At 39.4% G+C, this 24251-nt stretch overlaps 2 protein-coding genes across 2 annotated transcripts; both read right to left on the bottom strand.

Annotated features, from left to right (window-relative positions):
* Positions 1–4098: 4098 nt before the first annotated feature.
* On the bottom strand, positions 4099–9252 carry LOC120052388 (troponin I, fast skeletal muscle-like). Its single transcript, XM_038999262.1, has 7 exons — positions 9176–9252; positions 7522–7552; positions 7386–7422; positions 5185–5313; positions 4804–4893; positions 4544–4717; positions 4099–4375 (listed from the first exon to the last, which is right to left on the bottom strand). The coding sequence occupies exons 2-7, from the start codon at positions 7527–7529 to the stop codon at positions 4295–4297; spliced, it is 519 nt and encodes a 172-aa protein (XP_038855190.1). The 5' UTR covers positions 7530–7552; positions 9176–9252; the 3' UTR covers positions 4099–4294.
* A 4050-nt stretch (positions 9253–13302) lies between these two features.
* Positions 13303–22311, bottom strand: LOC120051804 (troponin I, fast skeletal muscle-like). The gene is made up of 6 exons (XM_038998690.1): positions 22304–22311; positions 21909–21945; positions 21607–21735; positions 21361–21450; positions 21058–21231; positions 13303–13389 (listed from the first exon to the last, which is right to left on the bottom strand). Exons 1-6 carry the CDS (start codon positions 22309–22311, stop codon positions 13303–13305), a joined length of 525 nt encoding a protein of 174 aa, XP_038854618.1.
* Positions 22312–24251: the final 1940 nt, after the last annotated feature.

Genomic DNA, 24251 nt, shown 5'->3' with positions numbered 1-24251 from the left:
ATTGCTGAGGATTTTTTGTTTTTAAATCCATTTTAGAATAAGGCTTTGATGTAACAAAATGTGGGAAAAGTCAAGGGGTCTGAATACCTTCTGAAGGTACTGTATGTGTGTATATTTGCCCATGTTAGAGTACGGTTTAGGCATACTAGCAATTGTTCAATGTTAGGGTTAGGGTTTGCTGTTTGTTTTTTGTTTGTATGTTTCTTTGTCTGTTTGTTTATTTATTCTGAGTTGGTATTTAAAAAAATCCCTACTTTCTAACGCTATGCTTGTCTAAGACTAGGGATGCAAAAATCTGTAACTTTCCGAAGATTCCCAGGTTTTTCAGAAATTCTGGTTGGAGGATTCCAGATTCCTGCTTATTCACTCCTGATTACGGGAGTCTTCCAACCGGGGTTTCTGGAAAACTAGAGCATTTTGGGAAAGCTACCTCATTTTTGCAACGCTATCTAAAATCCTGTGAAAAGAAGAAAATGTGGCAAACAACAAGGTAATGGATACTTACTCAGACATGATGGAGGAATGTGTGCTTCAGACGCTGTAACAAAAAGACAATGAGGAAGATAAATGTTTTTAGCATTAGCGTGCACCGCAGGGTGCTATTTGCCTCATAAGCCTAAAATTAGAACAGGCTTGTGTATCCAGCTCAAGAATGATTAATGAACACTGGCTGCTAATGGAGCAATTTGGACACATCAAGGAAGGGAGGGGAAATCTGATCCATTTGACTGTTAAAACTTGTTGGAACAATTTTGATCAGGCTAAATTTGGAGAGCTGGAGACAAGAGTCACCCCTGACATTCATGGGCTGTTACTTTATGGATGTCATTAGCACACAAAACCTCTGCAGGCATCATCGTCCTGCTCCACCCTGAGAACATCTTGGTATCACTCAAATCACTACAACCTGCGTCCTTAGTGAACCCCGTCATTACATCTCTTTCACTTTTCCTAGTGCATTTTGGGGAGCATACTTTCTGTCATGTAAAGCCCCTCAATCAAATCTTTGATTATTATTTTAAGCAATACAGTATGGCTCAAATGTTGTAAGACACTGTTGTTAAACCACACTGCATCAATGTATAGCAATGTTAAGAATAGGAATTATGTTTTTAAGAACTTCTCTGTTTTCTCTAGTTTAAAGTCAATGACACATTCAGTTCAAATACGTTCATATTCATTCATATTCAAATGATCAAATAAATGCTCCTACTTTAAGTATACTTCAGCAAACAGAGAAATTGACAATAAAAACTCTTGCAAACACATCCTTTTCCAATCTGTTCAACTAGGAACATACATGATAATCAAAATATGTATTGGGCTGTTACTTTCAAATAGCTGGTAGACATGGCATAACAGTTGAGTGTTGCAAGCACCATGCTCTATCAAGTGACCAGTGGATCTGAAACTATTCTGTAGGTTACCAAATGTTTCACACGTGTGGCACACCCAGTTCTTAGCTGTAGCCCAAGAGGAACGGACCACGAACCAAGGGCCTAGAAGCCCCATTCAGTAAACACTGTCTGCTGTAACCTAGTTATCACATTCGAGTTACAGTATAATCAAAATTCTAGATCTCTATCACAAATCCCATATCGCTATCCATGACAGTTATTCACATTGAATATCTGAGCAACATACATAACAAAAAAATATAAAAGCCTTAAATACCACAAAAAAAAACTTGGTTTTGGTATGGGTATAGCTAAGTTAATGTCTTCAACCGCCTTCCATGCTAGAGTATAGCCCTTGAGCAGGACTCCCCCCCCACCCTCCACACAGGGTCACACTGTCTAACACAGAGGCCCGTCGGCCACATCATTCTGTCTAGACAGGCTCAATAGTCTTTCATAGTATCCACCCTGACATATTTACCTCAATGTATTCACCTGTATTCAAATGTAGTGAACTTGTGACAGGTGTCACTTAGTGCGATCATTTCCAGGTGCTACCTGTTAGTGGATATCTGTGTAAATGTAGCCATGAAATCCCCTTATCATCAATGTCTATAAATGTGCACTGTGTAAGACTTAATTACCCCCCACGGTGAGACTGTATTCCTTTATTTATCAATAAGTCACATCCAACCTTATGTATCAGTAAGACAGATCCTGTGTGATAGAAAGATCAGAGAGGAGGAAAAGAGAGGTTCTCACCTATGAGATGAGGAGGACAGGACACACTTGGTGAAGAAGGGGAGAAACTGGTAAGTCACAGGCAAAGAACAAATCAAACAGGGTATATATATGTAGACTAGTGATGAATCAGCAGACACCCAGGGACCTTGTGGTGGTGGAGACTCCTTAGGCCAACGGAACTGTGGGCTCCTGAAATACCAGCAACCCTTTCCTCCAACTCACATCATAAATGTCCCTTTCTGCAAGGTGTCTCCCAAAACCTGAGCTGCCACTTGGCTTCCATACCAACCATGTTGGAAAGGTTTGACAAAGCCATCCAAGTTAAGCACGGACGACATGGATAGATAAACCCGGTTAAGCAAGGGTCAACGTTGATATATTCTTGAACCACTTTTGGGTGATTGATGATAATTCCATTTTCAATAATTAGAAGGCAATTGTTAAAGGGTCAGTCTGCAGTTCAAACAATAAAAAGCGACTTCCCTGCCACTGTTTTGACAAAAAGTGGAGGGATGAGGCTGGAGAAATGTAAACACGCTCAAATTTATAAACAGAGCTATTGATGCAAGGACTAACCATCCATGTAATCAAAATGATAATTTTAACCATGTTTTGAGACTATAAAGTTATTGTTTACACTGTTTACAAACATTGGAGTAAAATACAGTTGAACTAAGCTCATGAGGCATTTTTAAGTTATGTTCTTCAATAATCAATGTGTATATAGCAATAATTTAAAAGTAAAAAATGGAAGTACCAATTGCAGATTGCACCTTTAAAATAAAAAATGGAAAAAGGGGTTGTCAAGTTTAACAAGGGAACCATGCTATCAATTGCATTAAAGTGAAACTGTTGAACAATTTCTGTATTTGTCATTATTGTCAGAACAATTTTTGGCCTCAGGAATCAATTTTTTTAAGGATTTTTAAAAAGGAGAAAAAGTGTTACTCACCATTTGCAGGACTAGAGTTCCTCAATCCAACTTCATTTGCATTGCAATACACCTGTAAATTGAATATCTACAAATAATGACAAATTCCTGAGAAAAAAAGTGGGCAAGCAAAAAGCCCTCTGTTGCTCAAAGGTGAGATGGGGAGAAGGAGCGAGAGATTGAAAGAGAGCGAGAGCGAGAGAGAGATGGAGAGATTTATATTTATTTATATATATTATATTACTAATTATATAATAACTATATTATTGTAAATTGTTTATTATATTCTTTATTCAATTATGAAATGTTTAATTAAATATAAAACATATTTTAAATGATTAATACACATCTAAAATGTGTAACTAAATCAAGCCAATCGTTATTGAGTTTGAATTAAATTGTGTTTTCATCAAGTTATTTCGCATGACACATTATATTCTAATGACGTTGACATTTATGATGAAATGTTTGTAGGAAATATATTCCTATATTCTTACAACAAATATATTAGATTCATTCACTCTGCAGGGTTGCAAAAAGCAAATGTTTCCGGTTTTCAGGGATACAGTGTTTTCAACCTAACTTTAGTTTCTCCTGGAAACCGGAAGTGTGGACTCTGCTTAGGCGTCTTTTTACACCAGTATTATCTTATGCTAGGTTGTGATTTTCAATGTTCCTGATAAGTCGATATTTCATTGGGGGAGGGAATAGAGAACCTTGACACAGCTGTCTGGTAGGTGCACATAAGTGACGTAAGTGCAACACATTAATATTTGGAAAAGCCCTAGTTATGGATGTCCCACATGCATACCAATGTTCAAGCACAGGAGGTTGGAAAGGATGGGCTCGTGGTAATGACTGGAGTGGAGTGGGTGGAATGGTATCAAATACATCACACATATGGTTTCCAGGTGTTTGATGCCATTCCATTTGCTCTGTTCCAACTATTATTATGAGCCGTCCTCCCCTCAGCATTCTCCACTGTATTCAAGAAATATACTTATCAAAAGTAACAAAAAAAGACTGTCTTCTTCAAAGCATTTATTTAATTACCGTGCTTTGGCATGAATATTGGACATAGGTAAAATACGTTTTCTTCAATAGCTTTTTACTATTGACATAAGACATACGTTTAAGTTAAATAGATTGACAAAATGACTCTAACTCTGTGACGGTACAACAAAATAACCTAAAAGATGGATTCAAAAACAAATTCAGTAATTTATGCGGTCTCAAACTTCTTCTTCCTGCCGTCCATGCCAGCCTGTTCATCAACGTTCTTACGCCAGTCACCGACTTCCTCCTGCATGACATAAAATGTACGATGTGACATTCTTAGTGTTTGAGGATGTAATATGAAATTCATGTAACTGATCCTTTCCTCAAAGTTCTGAGCACATTCGGGACAACTGCCGCCAACTCCTAAAGTACTGTGATTCTCTGCTTCGTAATTTCCCCCACAAATACCCACCTCCTCTTTGACCTCCTTCTTCACTTCTTTCAAGTTGGCTCTGAAATCCATGGAAGCCTTGTGCTTGGTGCCCAGCAGAGCTGCAAGCATAGCATCAGCAGACATACGCACTTTCTTCAGAGCTGGCTTCTTTATGCCCTGGATCTCAACCACTTTCATTCTCAAGTCCTCAATCTGTGAAGAGGGTGAGTCAACACATAGTCAAGACCAGCGCTATATGTTTCCAGGATGAAGACAATATGGAATACAATGTACTGTACCTCTTTGTCTGTCTTCTTCACTTTTGCCTCGGAGTCATATCTATCCTCATCAACCTTGTCAATGGTCTGGGCCAACTTTTTAAGCATTTCCTGTTGACACACAAACATATCAGAGTTCATTTGTATGAGAAACACAGTGTATCTTAATGGTCTCTTCAGCTTTTGGCACAGATCAATCTCATTCAATTCATTTTCATTTCTATGCAAATCAAATAAATCCAAATGCAGCCTTAACACGTATCTCAAAATCAAATATGTAACATGAAAGATAATTAGGTTAGGATTTTTGTGGTACCAATTGTATGGTTGTATGAATTATTGTATATGTCAGGTATTCAAAGCAGACTAAATGAGAATTAACTGGTTAGAATGGTAAAATACCTGCAGCTCAGGAAGACCCCCAGACAATACCGGAGCAGGGCAGTTTTCTGCTATAAAAGCTGCCTTTTCTGTTATCAAGTCTGCTGCTTCTTTCTCCAGGAGGTCTTTGGCAATCGCAAGCATCAAGCTCTGGAGGCCAGGGGGAGAATAGGTGTCAGAGCAGCTAATACGACTACACCAAAACATGTAGGAATCACCAATGCAAAGTTAGGCCTAGCATCAATTTCAGGCACTCTCAAATGTACTGTATTTCCCTATAAATTCAAGAAAGTAACCTTGTGGTATTACCAAGTGTCTGAATAAATAATTGAAAGCACGTTAACTTCAGGCAACTGCCAGCTAATGTGTTTTTGCCGTTTGTGTTTGTCTTGATATATTTTACACAATCACTTGTACACATAGTTCATTTGTGGTTATTTAATTATATATGGAAAGGTATTTGTATTTTATGTTGCTACTGTGCTCACACTTTTGACATGTCATCTTTGCAAATAAGAATGGGTTATTAATTGACTTACCTGTATAGACACAGTATGAGTCAAAAGTTTGGACACACCTATTCATTCAAGGGTTTTTCTTTATTTTTACTATTTTATACATTGTAGAATAATAGTGAAGGCATCAAAACTATGAAATAACACATATGGAATCATGTAGTAACCAAAAAAGCATTAAACACCCCAAAATATATTTTATATTTGAGATGCTTCAAAGTAGTCACCCTTTGCCTTGATGACAGCTTTGCACACTCTTGGCATTCTCCCAACCAGCTTCATGAGGTAGTCACCTGGAAGGCATTTCAATTAACAGGTGTGCCTAGTTAAAAGGTCATTTGTAGAATTTCTTTCCTTCTTAATGCATTTCAGCCAGTCAGTTGTGTTGTGACAAGGTAGGTGTGGTACACAGAAGATAGCCCTGTTTGATAAAATACCGAGTCCATATTATGGAAAGAACAGCTCAAATAAGCAAAGAGAAATGACAGTCCATCATTACTTTAAGACATGACGGTCAGTCAATGCAGAAAATGTAAAGAAATTTGAACGTTTCTTCAAGTGCAGTCGCGAAAACCATCAAGCGCTATGATGAAACTGGCTCTCATGAGGACCGCCACTGGAAAGTAGGAACCAGAGTAACCTCTGCTGCAGAGGATAAGTTCATTAGAGTTACCAGCCTCAGAAATTGCTTCCCAAATAAATGCTTAACAAAGTAACAGATACATCTCAACATCAACTGTTCAGAGAAGACTGCGTAAATCAGGCCTTCATGGTCGAATTGCTGCAAAGAAACCACTTCTAAAGGACACCAATAAGAAGAAGAGACTTGCTTGGGCCAAGAAACATGAGCAATGGACATTAGACCGGTGGAAATCTGTCCTTTCGTCTGATGAGTCCAAATTTGAGAGTTTTGGTTCCAACCGCTATGTCTTTGTGAGACGCAGAGTAGGTGAACGGATGATCTCCGCATGTGGGGTTCCCAACGTGAAGCATAGAGGAGGAGGTGTGATGGTGTGAGGGTGCTTTGCTGGTAACACTGTCTGTGATTTATTTAGAATTCAAGGCACATTTAACCAGCATTGCTACCATAGCATTCTGCAGTGATACGCTATCCCATCTGGTTTGCACTTAGTGGGACTATCATTTGTTTTCAACAGGACAACGACCCAACACACCTCCAGGCTGTGTAAGGGCTATTTGACCAAGAAGGAGGGTGAGGGAGTGCTGCATCAGATGACCTGGCCTCCAGAATCACCAGACCTCAACCCAATTGAGATGGTTGGGGATGAGTTGGACCCGCAGAGTGAAGGAAAAGCAGCCAACAAGTGCTCAGCATATGTGGGAACTCCTTCAAGACTGTTGGAAAATCATTCCTCATGAAGCTGGTTGAGAGAATGCTAATAGTGTGCAAAACGCTATCATCAAGGCAAAGGGTGGCTACTTTGAAGAATCTAAAATCTAAAATATATTTTGATTTGTTTAACACTTTTTTTGGTTACTACATGATTCCATATGTGTTATTTAATAGTTTTGAAATCTTCACTATTATTCTACAATGTAGAAAATAGTAAAAATAAAGAAAAACCCTTGAATGAGTAGGTGTGTCCGAACTTTTGACTGGTACTGTAAATGTTCAATCAAAGGAGAGTAAGAACAAAACAGTTTTTCATATTGGAAGCTGAAATTGGGTTAAATCAGTATATTTACCTTCAGATGGCCCCTGCGACTCGATGTCATCTTTTTCCTGTGAGAGGAAGAAGTAGATACATGAAATGTTGGCGATGCACTCAGACAATCAGTCACCTCTCAGATTTTATTGAGACTAATGTAATATTATACTTACTCTGACATCTTGCTTGTTTATTTTTTCACACCTTGTATAAGACAGAAATTAAAAGATTCAAAACTTTGACAGAACAAGTGTTGTTATAAATTTATATGTTGTACTTGGATAGATTCAGAAGAGCAGTAATAATGCCAAAATGAATCCACCAAATTACAGTAGCACACAACAAGATATAGAGATCACTTTAATTAAACAGCAAGTAGGAGTCTACCCTGGCTCACTTTACTGGGTATGTATTTTTATTTTTATGCTGATGCAGGACATTTGGACAATCTGCGATTTTAGCATATTATTTGGCAGCTAGACACTGTCAACAGAACACCTTTCAACTAGTTTCACATTGCAGATATAAGCATGCAGATATGAAATATTCACAAACATGTATCATGTTGCTGCTTGCCACTTGGAACAATTTTATGCTTTAACAGATAGGGTTTCAACCTATTCAGATGCCAAAAATATATATACATTCTCAATGATAGTTTCTTATTTCCCTGAGGACGACAAATCTAAACTGGTATTTGGCATGCTAAATTATGATCTACTTAATTACTGAGCTGCTGACCTACATTTAAATATAACTACAACTACATTTTTGCTAATTTGTGAAAACCATGAGTCACTCTTTATAATGTTGATCCTTTAAAGGGATAGTTAAACCATTTTTTTTTTAATTGTAGCTTTCTTCCAATTTCCTTAAGTTCCTTAAGTTGTTTTCTCCAAACCATTTCAAAATAACTAGCTAGCTAACCAAGTTAAATAACTAGCTAACCAATTGAAATACAGTTTGTTGGAAACCAATAACTAGCTAAACAATTAAAATACAGTTTGGAGGAAACACCCTAAAGAAGTCGAAAATACGCTAATATTTCCAAAAAGTGAACTATCACTTTAAACAGTGATATATTCACTTTTTTTTCTCATGAATGTTAAAATCTTGCAAATAAATAATGTAAAATTTTTATTCATTCATGATACAAAAAAGGTTTCATATTCTGATGATTATTTATATGTAATTTCTGTAGATTCCAGACATCTAGAACACTACCTGTTCAGGAAAATATTGCATAAGATTGCACACACATAGGAGAACAAAAACATCCAGGTAACAAGGTTCCCTTGAGCATCATGTTGGGCTGATACATGCAATCTGCCTACGAAGTAAAATATTTCTAGTGACCAAGAAGGCTTGTGACCAAGAAGGCTTATACTTCCTGAATAGCTAGATTCACATCTGGTGACACAAAACAATTCAGCAATTCAATTAATTCAATTAAACATTCAAATTCCTTAATATCTGTCAATCATGTGCACATAATGAATCATTGAAAATAACATCTATCACATAAAAAAAGAAAGGTGAGAATACAGACCTGTATTTGTTTCCCCCTTATATCCCAAAACAATTTAGCCAGCACACATGCATACATTTTCCATGTGGGTGGCCATAGGGATGGAATCCACAACCCTGGTGTTACAAGCACTGTCCTCTACCAACTGAGCCATACAGGACCATGTTACTACTGTGATCGTATTATCTGTCAATGTGCAGAAACCAACAGCTGCAACACTAGATACAGTTATAAGCAGTCAATAGACAGGAGCACATTATGCATGCTGGAGCACTATAAGATCCCACTATTATCCTCACCTGTGAGAAAAAGAATGATGAAAAATGAAGAGCAGCTGTGAGAGATGGAGAGGGAGAGGATGTCAAGCCAATAGCAGATTAAATGAGGGAGTACACAGTATTAAATACTGATGGGTGGACACCAGTGGTTTATCCCTCCCTCAACATGGTAATGCTTACTCCAGTAGGTCAGTCTTTATGGTAGTGGTCAGTGATGCTGCCGGCCCCCTGTCAGCCTGATATACTGCCCTGTCATGCCCTGTAACATGCCCCGTTATCTAAATATAGGCTCCACATTGCCAAACCAGATAACTACAGTATCAATAATATTTCCACATCTTGCTCTGTAACTTAAATAATAACAAACAACGTGAAACTGCCTGTCACAATTTCATCCCCTCTATAGTTTCTTGTTGTGATCAAGTCTTAATCGATGAATGATAAGTGAATGTGGTCAAAGTAGGCCTACACTACAGGGCCAGATAAAATAAGCATTGGAAAAACAGTATATTATGGTAGGAACTTACCCGGTAAAATAAGGGTTCAATTTAAAATTTAAAATAGGGGTCTGATCCATACTTTGACCTAGGGCCGGCTCCAGCCTTTTGGGGGCCCTAAGCAAGTTTTGGCAGGGGGGCCCCCCACATCACGGCGAAACATTTGAGAGGCACCGCTCTTGACGGTGGAGAGAAAAATGCTTGTTTTAAAGGCCCAGTGTATTTGCCTTTGTTTTATACATATTTCCATACTATGAGTTTGGAATACACTGACAATTTTTATTGAAAACAATCAAAATCAATGCTTGAGCCCGTTTCCCAACAATGCAGAGTTTAAAAGTAAGAACAATTTGCCAAATAAAAAAAGGAAATAGTTAAACAAAATAACAATAACGAGGCAATGTACAAGGAGTACCGGTACTGAGTCAATGTGCAAGGGTACGAGGTAGTTGAGGTAATATGTATATGTAGGTAGGGGTAAAAGTGACTAGGCAATCAGGATAGATAATAAACAGAGTAGCAGCAGGGTGTGTGAGGAGTGAGTGAGTGTGTGTGTGTGTGTGTGTGTGTGTGTGTGTGTGTGTGTGTGTGTGTGTGTGTGTGTGTGTGTGTGTGTGTGTGTGTGTGTGTGTGTGTGTGTGTGTGTGTGTGTGTTGTAGTGTCAGTGTAGTATGTGTGAGTGTGTGGGTGGAGTCCAGTGAGTGTGCATTTAGAGCCAGTGCAATAAAACAAAATACAAAGGGTGAGAATGTAAATAGTCCGGGTAGCCATTTGATTAACTGCTCAGCAGTCTCATGGCTTGGGGGTAGAAGCTGTTCAGGAGCCTTTTGGTCCCAGACTTGGCACTCCGATACCACTTGCCATGAGAGAACAGTCTGTGACTTGGGTGGCAGAGTAAGGTACCCATGGTACTTAACTGTTACCCAGAAATTATTTGATATTGAGATAAAAACCGACCGCAGTTTATTTCCTGCAATTCTACACATTTTGCCATGGGGCGTAGAGAAAATGTTGCAGTTTTAAAGCAAGTTCACTGCAATCCTATGAATTGTGACATGGGACAGAGATCTTTTTTTCATTTTTTTCAGTTTTACAACAAATTTCCCGCAATCTACCTATTTTGCCATGGATGGAGATACTTTTTCTTGCAGTTTTAAAGCAAATTTTCTGCAGTTTTAAAGCAAATTTTCTGCAATTATACACATTTTGTAATGACTTATGCCATGTTAATATGATAAGAGTGAGAATGTCTAACAAAATCAATAGAGGCCCCTCTGGAGGTCATGGACCCTGGGCACGAGCCCTGTGTGCACGGTCGGTATTCAGCCATGATTACCACAAGTTTAGATAGCTGGCTAGACTAACTACCAATAAAAAAAAGTGTTAGCCGACATGGCTAATTGAGTGACTGTCATTGACTGACATAACAAGAGAAAAACTGCTGACACACAACCACATTTCGAAATTGCACCTGCTGTATTCTAATATTCTCACTCTGAAATAGTAAATTGAGATCCGACTGAGTTCCCCCCCAAAAAATTATGAATAAATAGTACTAATTTGTTGGGGGCCCTGCAGCAGCCGGGGGCCCTAAGCGACCGCTTATGTTGCTTATGCCTGGAGCCGGCCCTGCTTTGACTATCCTCCATCCTGACTTTTTATTTAGATCAGCTGGCTGGCTAATCTTGTAGGCCTAGTTCTATATCCACCAGCCATCTGCTAAAATGTAATGGCCCCTCCTAGAAATCTTTTGGGGGAATTTGTGGTGGCAAATATTTCTGTGGCTCTTTATTACAGTTTAGTCATTTAGCAGATGCTCTTATCCAGAGTGACTTACAGTAGTGAGTACCTACATTTTTTTCGTACAGGTCCCACGTGGGAATCGAACCCAAAATCCTGGCATTGCAAGTACCAAGCACTACCAACTGAACCACACTACACTGATATTGTAGGCATCATCTAATTTGTCCTTTAAAGACACAGACTGTTAAGTATGATACCCAGTGAAAAGTGTCACCTTGAAAGTAAGGGAGACGGTTTTGCAAATGTGCCTTACTGCAGGCAAGAAGAAGAGATACAGACAGGGGAAACATGCATCCTCTGGTTGATCAGTTATAGAAGATATTGCCATGCATTGTTCACACAGAGTTATTTCTCCAATAGGCTTTAACAATCACAACTACAACCATTTCTCTTTTATCTCATAAAGCACCATGATCTAAAAACAATCCTTACATCACTCACCTAATATCCTTTTTCCATTCAATATATATATATCTACCCAGATTTCTCAATTTTGCATCTACCCAGATTGAATTCTACACTGTAATTGACAATAAAACCAAAACACTCGTCAATAAATCACATCAAAGCTGTAGTAAGCAAAAACGCAAAGATGATCTATTACACAGATGATCCATATCTGAATTGATTACTATGGCCAGCCAACAGGTTTCTTATTTCTCCCATACCTGCAGTTGTGTGTGCTACGGTGAGGCAGTAGAGGGCGTCATATCCATGCTAGTCCACCGCTGTCTTGCTCTCGCTACAGCGGAGACGTCACAAGATACAACACCAACCTATGGTGTCATAAGACACAAGAAAACATAGGTTTTTCATCATGAATACAAGAAAACATCATGAATACTCAACTACCCTGGTCAACACACTATGCATGCTGATTTTTGTGTGAGAAATACTAACAATACAATATTCGGTAATGCTTTACAATAACTTTCACGAATTAGCCATTATAGGCCAAAGTTAAAGTACATGTTACTAATGCTTATGAAATGTAATGCTTTCTATGCTTATAAAAACGTATACATGTTTATAAATGTTTACAAATAATGAAATACTTATTTACTAATAGATTATAAATAGTTTATTAATGCGTAGTCATGAAAGTCGTTATAACATGTTACACTATATTCATTCTTCATTTTTCATATAAAATGAGTGTTTATATTTTTGTATTAGTATTAGTATTGAACAATTGATTAAATCTACAATTGATTAAATCCTAGCCTAAATATGTTGGTATCAGTTTCCATGCACAAGATGCCCAAACAAGAAAGAGATGCTACCAATTCTAGGAGTCATAATTACAGCAGGATTCAGCAGAGAGAGAGAGAATATACAGAGCATATACCTTTTGGTGTGTGTGACATGTTCTAAGAAATTATGTCCTAAGATTAAAGTCCTTCAGTCGTTACATTTGTTTCTTTACATCTAGCTTCTAATTGCTATCTGCTATTGAATAACATTGAATAGTGTGCTACTCATACCCAAATCAAGTAGGTAACTGCATAAGTCGTGTTCTCTTTTTTTTTATCACAAAACCCTAAAAGAAATGCAAGCAAAATAAAAATGCTATTCCAGTTGTAAACGTTCAAATATTTATTTAAAATTCAGTCATATATACTTAAGTACATTTCTTCATACAGTAAGTGTTCTTCAAAATATGTTCAAGTTGCTGTGAAAAGGGTAATTATCTCAGTCGACAACATGGTCATACAAATCCATATCTGACTTAACCACAATACCACTTTATATATCTAACACAAAATACAGCCATGGCTGACCACAACTGACTTATCATTAGGACACAGAGAAAGGCAGGTGAAATGGGACTGAGTCGTGCCACAGCGTTTATACGGCCTCAAACATCTTCTTTCTGCCGTCCATGCCTGCCTTGTCATCAATGTTCTTACGCCAGTCACCAACTGCATCTTTGTCCTGTAAGGGTAGAGTGGGTGTTACAGCAGAGAGATCCGGTCAAGAGAGAATCTAAGCTATTTGTTTAGGTTATTTAAAATTTGAGCTTTAAGGGTTTTGTAAAAAGGAAAGAAAGTACGTTCATAGAGTGATTTTAGTCAATATGGAGTGGTGTTTCTTTCCTTTTTCAATAAAATAATTTAATATGACAAAAATTATTGACTTCAAATGTAATGTGCTGTACAGTCGTGGCCAAACGTTTTCAGAATGACACAAATATTCATTTTCACAAAGTCTGCTGCCTCAGTTTGTATGATGGCAATTTGCATATACTCCAGAATGTTATGAAGAGTGATCAGATGAATTGCAATTAATTGCAAAGTCCCTCTTTGCCATGCAAATGAACTGAATCCCAAAAACACATTTCCACTGCATTTCAGCCCTGCAACAAAAGGACCAGCGGACATTATGTCAGTGATTCTCTCGTTAACACAGGTGTGAGTGTTGACGAGGACAAGGCTGGAGATCACTCAGTCATGCTGATTGAGTTTGAATAACAGACTGGAAGCTTCAAAAGGAGGGTGGTGCTTGGAATCATTGTTCTTCCTCTGTCAACCATGGTTACCTGCAAGGAAACAAGTGCCGTCATCATTGCATTGCACAAAAAGGGCTTCACAGGCAAGGATATTGCTGCCAGTATGATTGCACCTAAATCAACCATTTATCGGATCATCAAGAACTTCAAGGAGAGCGGTTCAATTGTTGTGAAGAAGGCTTCAGGGTGCCCAAGAAAGTCCAGCAAGCGCCAGGACCGTCTCCTAAAGTTGATTCAGCTGCGGGATCGGGGCACGACCAGTACAGAGCTTGCTCAGGCAGGTGTGAGTGCATCTGCACGCACAGTGAGGCGAAGACTTTTGGAGGATGGTCTGGTGTCAAGAAGGGCAGCAAAGAAGCCACTTCTCTCCAGAAAAAACATCAGGGACAGACTGATATTCTGCAAAAGGTACAGGGATTGGACTGCTGAGGACTGGGGTAAAGTCATTTTCTCTGATGAATCCCCTTTACAATTGTTTGGCGAATCCGGAAAAAAGCTTGTCCGGAGAAGACAAGGTGAGCGCTACTATCAGTCCTGTGTCATGCCAACAGTAAAGCATCCTGAGACCATTCATGTGTGGGGTTGCTTCTCAGCCAAGGGAGTGGGCTCACTCACAATTTTGCCTAAGAACACATCCATGAATAAAGAATGGTACCAACACATCCTCTGAGAGCAACTTCTCCCAACCATCCAGGAACAGTTTGGTGACGAACAATGCCTTTTCCAGCATGACGGAGCACCTTGCCGTAAGGCAAAAGTGATAACTAAGTGGCTCGGGAAACAAAACATAGATATTTTGGGTCCATGGCCAGGAAACTCCCCAGACCTTAATCCCATTGAGAACTTGTGATCAATCCTCAAGATGCGGATGGACAAACAAAACCCCACAAATTCTGACAAACTCCAAGCATTGATTATGCAAGAAAGGGCTGCCATCAGTCAGGATGTGGCCCAGAAGTTAATTGACTTTGCAGAGGTCTTGAAAAAGAAGGGCCAACACTGCAAATATTGACTCTTTGCATCAACTTCATGTAATTGTCATTAAAAGCCTTTGACACTTATGAAATGCTTGTAATTATACTTCACTATTCCATAGTAACATCTGACAAAAATATCTAAAGACACTGAAGCAGCAAACTTTATGGAAATTAATATTTGTGTCATTCTCAAAACTTTTGGTCACGACTGTATTTAGGCACTGATACATAGCCTCGTGAAGTATCAAATCAAATCAAATCAAATGTATTTATATAGCCCTTCTTACATCAGCTGATATCTCCAAGTGCTGTACAGAAACCCAGCCTAAAACCCCAAACAGCAAGCAATGCAGGTGTAGAAGCACGGCAGCTAGGAAAAACTCCCTAGAAAGGCCAAAACCTAGGAAGAAACCTAGAGAGGACCAGGCTATGAGGGGTGGCCAGTCCTCTTCTGGCTGTGCCGGGTGGAGATTATAACAGAACATGGCCAACATGTTCAGATGTTCATAAATGACCAGCATGGTCGAAGAATAATAATCACAGTAGTTGTCGAGGGCGCAACAGGTCAGCACCTCAGGAGTAAATGTCAGTTGGCTTTTCATAGCCGATCATTGAGAGTATCTCTACCGCTCCTGCCGCTCCTGCCGCTCCTGCTGTCTCTAGAAGTAGGGGTGCTGCAGCACCCTCTGATACATTTAAATACATTTGGCAAAATTATAGAAAATTATAGGTTCCTGTCTGTACAACAATAAATGAAATCATTCAAATGAATGTACCAGAGAGCTTAATTTAGCGACAGAGGATCAATAGCTTCTTTAGCTGTGGATTGTGTGTAATCACAAGCGCATACAGTCAGGATGCCTGCTGCAATTTGGGCAGCACTTGTGGCAAATATCAAACAGCTGATTGTTGAGTCGCCACTGTGAACAGTGAGCAGCTAAAATTGCCTGGTCTTTCGCAATATTTCAAAATACAATAATGGGAAAAACAGTTTGGAAAGCAAATAGCTACTGCTGAATACAGAAGACTCTAATCTGTCTATAGTCTGTTGTTAGGCTAACAAAATATTTGACAGTGGTGTAAAGTACTTAAGTAAAAATACTTTAATGAACTACCTAAGTAGTTTTTTGGGTATCTGTACATTACTCAACTATCTATATTTTTGACAACTTTTACTTTTACTTCACTACATTCCTAAAGAAAAGAATGTACTTTTTACTCCACACATTTTCGCTGACACCCAAAAGTATTCGTTACATTTGGAATGCTTAGCAGGACAGAAAATGTTTCAATTCACACACTTATCAAGAGAACATCCCTGGTCATCCCAACTGCCTCTGATCTGTCGGACTCACTAAACATAAATGCTTCATTTGTAAAATATGTCTGAGTTTTGCCGTTTGGTTTGTAAATATATGAGGAATTTTTTATTATTCATATTTAGATGATTTTTACTTTTGATACTTAAGTATATTTAAAACCAAATACTTTTAGACTTTTACTCAAGTAGAATTTTACTGGGTGACTTTCACTTTTACTTGAGTCATTTTCTATTAAGGTATCTTTACTTTTACTCAAGTTTGACAATTGGGTACTTTATCCACTACTGATATTTGATCAACTCCCAATACTGAGCAAACAGCATTGTTTTACAAAGTATCTTTGAGGGATAGGTTATTGGCACGAGTGCATCTGCCATCACCGCTGAGCGCACATACAGTGCATTTGGAAAGTATTCAGACCCTTTGACTTCTTCCACATTTTGTTACATTACAGCCTTATTCTAAAAAAGATTAAACAAAATAAATTAAACAAAAATATAGATTAAACAAAATAAATATACACACAATACCCCATAATGACAAAGCGAAAACGGATTTTTAGATTTTTTTAAACGTATTAAAAATAAAAAAACAGAAATGCCTTATTTACATAAGTATTCAGACCCTTTGCTATGAGACTCGAAATTGGGCTCAGGTGCATCCTGTTTCCATTGATCATCCTTGAGATGTTTCTACAACTTGATTGGAGTCCACCTGTGGTAAATTCAATTGATTGGACATGATTTGGAAAGTCACACACCTGTCTATATAAGGTCCCACAGTTGACAGTGCATGTCAGAGCAAAAACCAAGCCATGAGGTTGAAGGAATTGTCCATAGAGCTCCGAGACAGGGTTGTATCGAGGCACAGATTTGGGGAAGGGTACCAAAAAATTTCTGTAACATTGAAGGTCCCCAAGAACACAGTGGCCTCCATCATTCTTAAATGGAAGAAATTCGGAACCACCAAGACTCTTCGTTGAGCTGGCTGCCCGGCCAAACTGAGCAATCAGGGGAGATTGGTGGAAGGTGACCAAAAACCCAATGGTCTCTCTGACAGAGCTCTAGAGTTCCTCTGTGGAGATGGGAGAACATTCCAGAAGGACAACCATCTCTGCAGCACTCCAACAATCAGGCCTTTATGGTAGAGTGGCCAGACAGAAGCCACTCTTCAGTAAAAGGCACTTTCACACCGCTTGAAGTTTGTCAAAAGGCACCCAAAGACTCTCAGACCATGAGAAACAAGATTCTCTGGTCAGATGAAACCAAGATTGAACTCTTTGGACTGAATGCCAAGCGTCACATTTGGAGTAAATCTGGCACCAACCCTACAGTGAAGCATGGTGGTGGCAGAATCATGCTGTGGGGATATTTTTCAGCGGCAGGGACTGAGAGACTTTTTATAGTCCCGTACCCCTTTAAACATTCAACCTCCAGCTGCGTACCCCCTCTAGCACCAGGGTTTGCACACTCTTAAATGTTGTTTTTTGCCATCGTTGTAAGCCTGCCACACACATATTTATTAAACATTTGTCACAACCCGTCTCATGGGAAGTGACAAAGAGCTCTTATAGGACCAGGGAACAAATAACAATATAATAATAATCAATAATTTTGCTCTTTATTTAGCCATCTTACATATAAACCTTATTTGTTCATCAAAAAATGGTGAATAACTCACCACAGGTTAATGAGAAGGGTATGCGGTTCTGTGAAAATGTAAGGATGCACATAACTCTGCAATGTTGGGTTGTATTGGAGAGAGTCTCAGTCTTTTTCCACACACAGTCTGTGCCTGTATTTAGTTTTCATGCTAGTGGGGGCCAAGAATCCACTCTCACATAGGTACGTGTTTGCAAAGGGAATCAGTGTCTTAACAGAGCGATTTGCCAAGGCAGGATACTCTGAGCGCAGCCCAATCCAAAATCTGGCAGTGGCTTCTGACTAAATTACATTTTCACAGAACCGCTTGTTGCAATTTTGATGAGACTCTCTTGTTCAGATATCAGTAAGTGGACTGGAGGCAGGGCAAGAAAGGGACAACGAATCCAGTTGTTTGTGTCATACATTTCGAGAAAGTACCTGCGTAATTGCACACCCAACTCACTCAGGTGCTTCGCTATATCACATTTGAAATTGTCCGTAAGCTTGAGTTCATTTGCACACAAAAAATCATACAATGCTGGAAAGACCTGTGTGTTGTCCTTGTTAATGCAGACAGAGATGAGCTCCACCTTCTTAATCATAGCCTCAATTTTGTCCCGCACATTGAATATAGTTGCGGAGAGTCCCAGTCATCCTAGATTCAGATCATTCAGGCGAGAAAAAACATCACCCAGATAGGCCAGTCGTGTGAGAAACTCGTCACCATGAGTTCAGACAAATGAAAATTATGGTCAGTAAAGAAAACTTTAAGATCGTCTCTCAATTCAAGAAACGTGTCAGTACTTTGCCCCTTGATAACCAGCGCACTTACATGGTCGCTGCCCATATCATTGCACAGTGCAGAAAATACCCAAGTGCAGTGTACCCAAGTGGGGTCAGGAGCAACTGCTTGCACTCACATTACCACTCCACTATGTTTCCCTGTCATGGATTTTGCACCAATCAGTACAGATACCAGCACATCTTGACCACCAAAGTCCATTTGATGTCACAAAGCTGTCCAGTACTTTAAAAAGTTCCTCTCCTGTTGTCCTGGTTTCCAGAAGAGGATGTCTTCCTTAATGACCCCCTATAAACGTAACTGATATTTATCAGGAGCTGTGCCAGGTCCGCCACGTCTGTTGACTCATCCAGCTGTAATGCATAGAATTCATTGGCTTGTATGTGAAGCAGTAATTGTTTCAAGACATCTCCTGCCATGTCACTGATGCGTCGTGAAACAGTGTTGTTTGATGAAGGCATTGTCTGTATAGTTTTTGGGGGCCTTTTCCCCCAGCATTGTCCCAGCCATATCCACAGCAGCAGGAAGAATTAAGTCCTCCACAATAGCATGGGGCTTGCCTGTCCTAGCCACTCGGTAGCTCACCATATAAGACACTTCTAGCCTGTTCTTATTAATGGAACTATTGCTTTTATACATGTCTTACTACTCGAAAGTCATCTTAATTCTCGCTCAAAAAACTGTGGCTTATTTTTCAAATTGGCATGTTTTGTTTCTAAATGTCTGCACAAGAGTGAAGGATTCATCGAGTTGTGAGATAGTACTTTTGCACATAACACACTGTGGCTGAGGAAAGGCACTACTCCCAATATAAGTGATCCCCAAATAAATGTAGTTCTCATCATATTTGCACATCTTCGATGGTCCAATGTCCCTGTCTGTTGTTCGGTGCTTTCCCGGGTAAGGGGGCAGTAGCTCTTCGGCTGCATCAGATTCACAACTGTCAGTGTCCATGCTAGCTGGCCAACAACAAATGTAGAATTACTGATGCTAGCATTGGATGAATTGAACAACTTGTGTCATCGACAGGTGCAAGTGTAGTACTGCTGGTTGTAGCAGTACTACCAGTAGAGCTGGTATGTGTCTCTATGGACGCAGGCCTTACTTTTTTTAACCATTTATCAATTTTCGAGCAAACAGAATGAGCAGCAGCTACATCTGACTACTTACGGTCCGTTAGTGGAATTCCCGCAAGAGAGTAACGGTTAATGTGATTGGATGTAAATTATTTGACTAGGCTACCTGTATTTGACATTGTGTTGTTATTATGCTGAACACTAGATGGTTTCATTTCATTTTTGCCAGTGAAACAAGGCTACTCAGGCGAGAAAAAAACCTCACCCAAATGTATAGCCCCGTTGGAAAATATGAATGGACTGTTTGAAAATGTGAACGGTGTTATTAATGTTACGGTTATTTCAGGGTCAGAGTACCCTGTCATTACGGTTGTTTCAGGGTCAGAGTACACTGTAGTTACGGTTATTTCAGGGTCAGAGTACCCTGTCATTACGGTTGTTTCAGGGTCAGAGTACCCTGTCATTACGATTGTTTCAGGGTCAGAGTACCCTGTCATTACGGTTGTTTCAGGGTCAGAGTACCCTGTCATTACGGTTGTTTCAGGGTCAGAGTACCCTGTCATTACGATTGTTTCAGGGTCAGAGTACCCTGTCATTACGATTGTTTCAGGGTCAGAGTACCCTGTCATTACGGTTGTTTCAGGGTCAGAGTACCCTGTCATTACGGTTGTTTCAGGGTCAGAGTACCCTGTCATTACGATTGTTTCAGGGTCAGAGTACCCTGTAGTTACGGTTGTTTCAGGGTCAGAGTACCCTGTCATTACGATTGTTTCAGGGTCAGAGTACCCTGTCATTACGGTTGTTTCAGGGTCAGAGTACCCTGTCATTACGGTTGTTTCAGGGTCAGAGTACCCTGTCATTACGATTGTTTCAGGGTCAGAGTACCCTGTCATTACGGTTGTTTCAGGGTCAGAGTACCCTGTCATTACGGTTGTTTCAGGGTGAGAGTACCCTGTCATTACGGTTGTTTCAGGGTCAGAGTACCCTGTCATTTTGGTTATTTGTTTGGTATTAAAAAATATTTTGCAAATGTCTCCCTTCATGTAAAATTATGTAGAATTGCATGAAATGCTTTTGCTAAATCATAAAATGTCTTCTGCTTCTGTCTGCTGCGCCACTATACGCAAATTCGATGATAGAGACAGGCAACGCTTTCTTATAAAGGTGACCCCCCCAACTCAAAACATCTTACATCTTCCCATGGGTATGCACTGATATCCTTCCATAGTATTATACCAATTCTCTGCTTTGTAGGTTTCCACACAAATACCCACCTCCTCTTTGACTTCCTTCTTCACTTCTTTCAGGTTGGCTCTAAAATCCATAGACACCTTGTGCTTGGAGCCCAGCAGTGCCTGGAGCATGGAGTCAGCAGACATACGTACTTTCTTCAGAGCTGGCTTCTTCATGCCTTGGAACTCAATCACTTTAATCCTCAAATCCTCAATCTGTGAAGAGAGGAAGTCAGGAAAAAGACTAGATCTGCACTCTTAACAAGAGAGAAAATCAACATACATAATCAACCTCAAATGGCTACAATAGGATTTCACTTGACAGATTAATTATGGTTTCTGTACCTCTTTGTCACACTTGCCCACTTTGCCTGCCAGGTCATATCTCTCTTCATCCACTTTATCAATCTGGTGATGAATTGTCTTGCACAGTTCCTGCAGGAGGTTATTAACAAAAGGAACCTTGAACAACTAAAGATTCAAATTAAGAACTGAATGTAATAAAAACAACCCACCTGCACTGTGGGGCAACGAAAGTGAATTTCCTGACAGTGTAGATTGAACATGTAGTTTAAGCATTTGATACTGTACCTGCAGTTCCGCCAATGACCCAGGCATGTCCAATGCAGCGCAGTTCTCATCCATGTACATTTTCTTCTCTTCCACTGCCTCTATGGCCTCTGCATCTAGCAAGCCCTTAGCAATCTGGAGCATCAAGCTCTGGAGAAGGAGAGAGAAGCAGGAATAGTGACACAACTGGATGAAGGTTAACAGTGGAATACACATCACAACACACAAAGACTTTCAGTATAATGTAATATTATAATATATTGTGCTCAAGATAAAGTTTATTTACAAAAAAAAAATCTTCAATTTTACTTGTGACAAATTACCTTCAGATGATGCTTGCGACTCGATGCCATTTTTTTCCTAAAAGAGTTGATCAAAAGATGTGTGAATTTCCTAGAAATGTTTACATTTTTGATTTAAAAAAAAAATGGGACATGGGGCACTGGAGAGGTAAAGATGAGTTTCCAACCATTAATAAAAAAGGCAATTTATTGATACTGTATACATGGATGTCCAAGATCATAAAGTATACATCATAGAGTGAATGCTATATTTATTTTTCCATATTGAGCATATATAAAATGTCCCATCTTACCCCACTCGCCCCTAATGGGAGGCTATTCCATTGATGAACACCAATATAGTAGTGAAGTTAATATTATTCACACAGGGCAGACAAATATAGTCACTGATATCATAAGAACATATTGGAACTTACTCAGACATCTTGGCCTCTTGTTTGCTTCAGACCCCTTTGGAAAGAAACGACAATACAACAATGTAATTAACTCAACACAGAGAATATACAATACAATACAAATATTTATGCACTCTGACAACTTTTTTTCATTTGAACAGCATTTGAATACCAATAGCAATACTTTACCAAACAGAATTGACTTCGATGAATGAGAGGTAACATTGTGCTTCCTCATGTAACAATTAAGAATGTGCCGTAAGCTCACTCCACAGCTAGCTTGAAATGGCGCCAATGGCGCTATCGAATTGGATCCTTTTCTACAGCACAACTGGTTTGGCGGTCACGTGTGTTTGCGACCAGAGGACCACTAGTTCAAGCCCAGCAAGGGGACAGGGACAGCACTGTTAGCAGCACACTGACGCCAGTTTCACTCAGAGGGTTAGGATAGTTATTTCCCTGCTGTGTTCAGGGAAAGGAGCTCATTTCTAAAATTGTGTCTAAGGAAGGAGCCAGCTGTCTTCTTGGGATTCTCTTCTGATACTGTCAGTTGTCATCAGCAGGTCAATTATAACCTAACACTTTCTCATGTGCCTCCAAACCGTACTGTAGCACAGGACACTACTGAGACGGCCAAGGACGATTTGAAGGAGCTTCATCCCCAACATACAGAATAATCAATAGATTTACAACCACGCAACCTTCTCCCCCTAAAAAACAATGATTGGACAAAATGATGAAACATGCTACATGTACTTTACAATATTTGTAAGAATCTGCCAGTGACTGAGGATGTGGTCTTGAAGGACAGAGGTGATTATCTGTGATGTATGTGACGACCCAAAACATATTCGCATTCCAAATTAAAACGATTTCAAACTAATCTTTGAAGATCCAACAACAATCAAAATGGAAATGCTAGTAATTATAAACTTACAAAAAATTATTCCATTTGTAAACAAAACCAAATGTACTTTGGCATGATGCACATGACATAAATACATGACAACTGACAAAATCGATTTAAATGCATGTCCACTGACGTCAAAGGAGACTGACGAGTATAGCTTTCTAAATGAATTGCTCATGTAGGAGTCTGGTTTCAAAATATCAAGTAGCTGGCAATGTTCCCAAGAATTGGCTACACCTCATTGAACATCAATGTTCGCCAGAATTTGCCACGTCTGATTCGGTCACGTCAGTTACAAAATTAGATATATTTAACACTACATTACAGACTATATTGAACTCAAACAAACGTATTAAACAAGATAAACATGTTTACCCTGCACATTCTTATTTCTTGTGATATTAATTTTATGACAATTTTATGACTAAAAGACAAGTGAGCAAAGTTGTTAAATAAGTGATAATGCTCGAGAAGCCGGTGTTGGCGCTTTTAACCAATCAGCATTCAGGATTAGACCGTTGTACAACTGTTGTAAAATGCTCTATAATATGGGTGTTTTGACAGGACTATATCCCCCCTCAACATGAAAGGTTTATCACTAGTTTCTTTATCATCAAAGCTTTATCTAAACCAATTTAAACAGTACTTTTGCACACAGAGAGACACCTGGTCTGATCTCACGTGTGCAGCTGACTGCAGGGTTTCCAAACTGAAGGAGGAGTGCTAATCCAGAACAGTATCCAAATTGAAGGAGGAGTGCTAATCCAGAACAGTATCCAAACTGAAGGAGGAGTGCTAATCCAGAACAGTATCCAAACTGAAGGAGGAGTGCTAATCCAGAACAGTATCCAAACTGAAGGAGGAGTGCTAATCCAGAACAGTATCCAAACTGAAGGAGGAGTGCTAATCCAGAACAGTAAAGCCAGTGGAGTTGCTGAAATCCTGTGAGGCTTAACCAAGCTGAAAACAGGGAGCAGATAGAGAGTCAGGATAGACAGGTGAGAGGTTCTCACCTGTTAGAGAAAGCTGGCGATCGAGCAGTACACACATTTGGGACTG

This window comes from Salvelinus namaycush, chromosome 8 (assembly GCF_016432855.1).
Source record: "Salvelinus namaycush isolate Seneca chromosome 8, SaNama_1.0, whole genome shotgun sequence".
Classification (NCBI taxonomy): Eukaryota; Metazoa; Chordata; class Actinopteri; order Salmoniformes; family Salmonidae; genus Salvelinus; species Salvelinus namaycush.
Note: the sequence above shows the minus strand (reverse complement) of the source record. Positions and strands in the feature narration are given on the sequence as shown.

What these genes read in the sequence shown, in the direction of transcription:
- LOC120052388 (XM_038999262.1), bottom strand. An exon ending in GTCGCAGGGGCCATCTGAAG is followed by an intron (nt 5,314 to 7,385) that starts GTAAATATACTG and finishes CCTGGCCTCCAG; the next exon opens with AGCTTGATGCTTGCGATTGC. An exon ending in GGGGTCTTCCTGAGCTGCAG is followed by an intron (nt 4,894 to 5,184) that starts GTATTTTACCAT and finishes GTGTGTCAACAG; the next exon opens with GAAATGCTTAAAAAGTTGGC.
- LOC120051804 (XM_038998690.1), bottom strand. An exon ending in GTCGCAAGCATCATCTGAAG is followed by an intron (nt 21,736 to 21,908) that starts GTAATTTGTCAC and finishes CTCCTTCTCCAG; the next exon opens with AGCTTGATGCTCCAGATTGC. An exon ending in GGTCATTGGCGGAACTGCAG is followed by an intron (nt 21,451 to 21,606) that starts GTACAGTATCAA and finishes AACCTCCTGCAG; the next exon opens with GAACTGTGCAAGACAATTCA.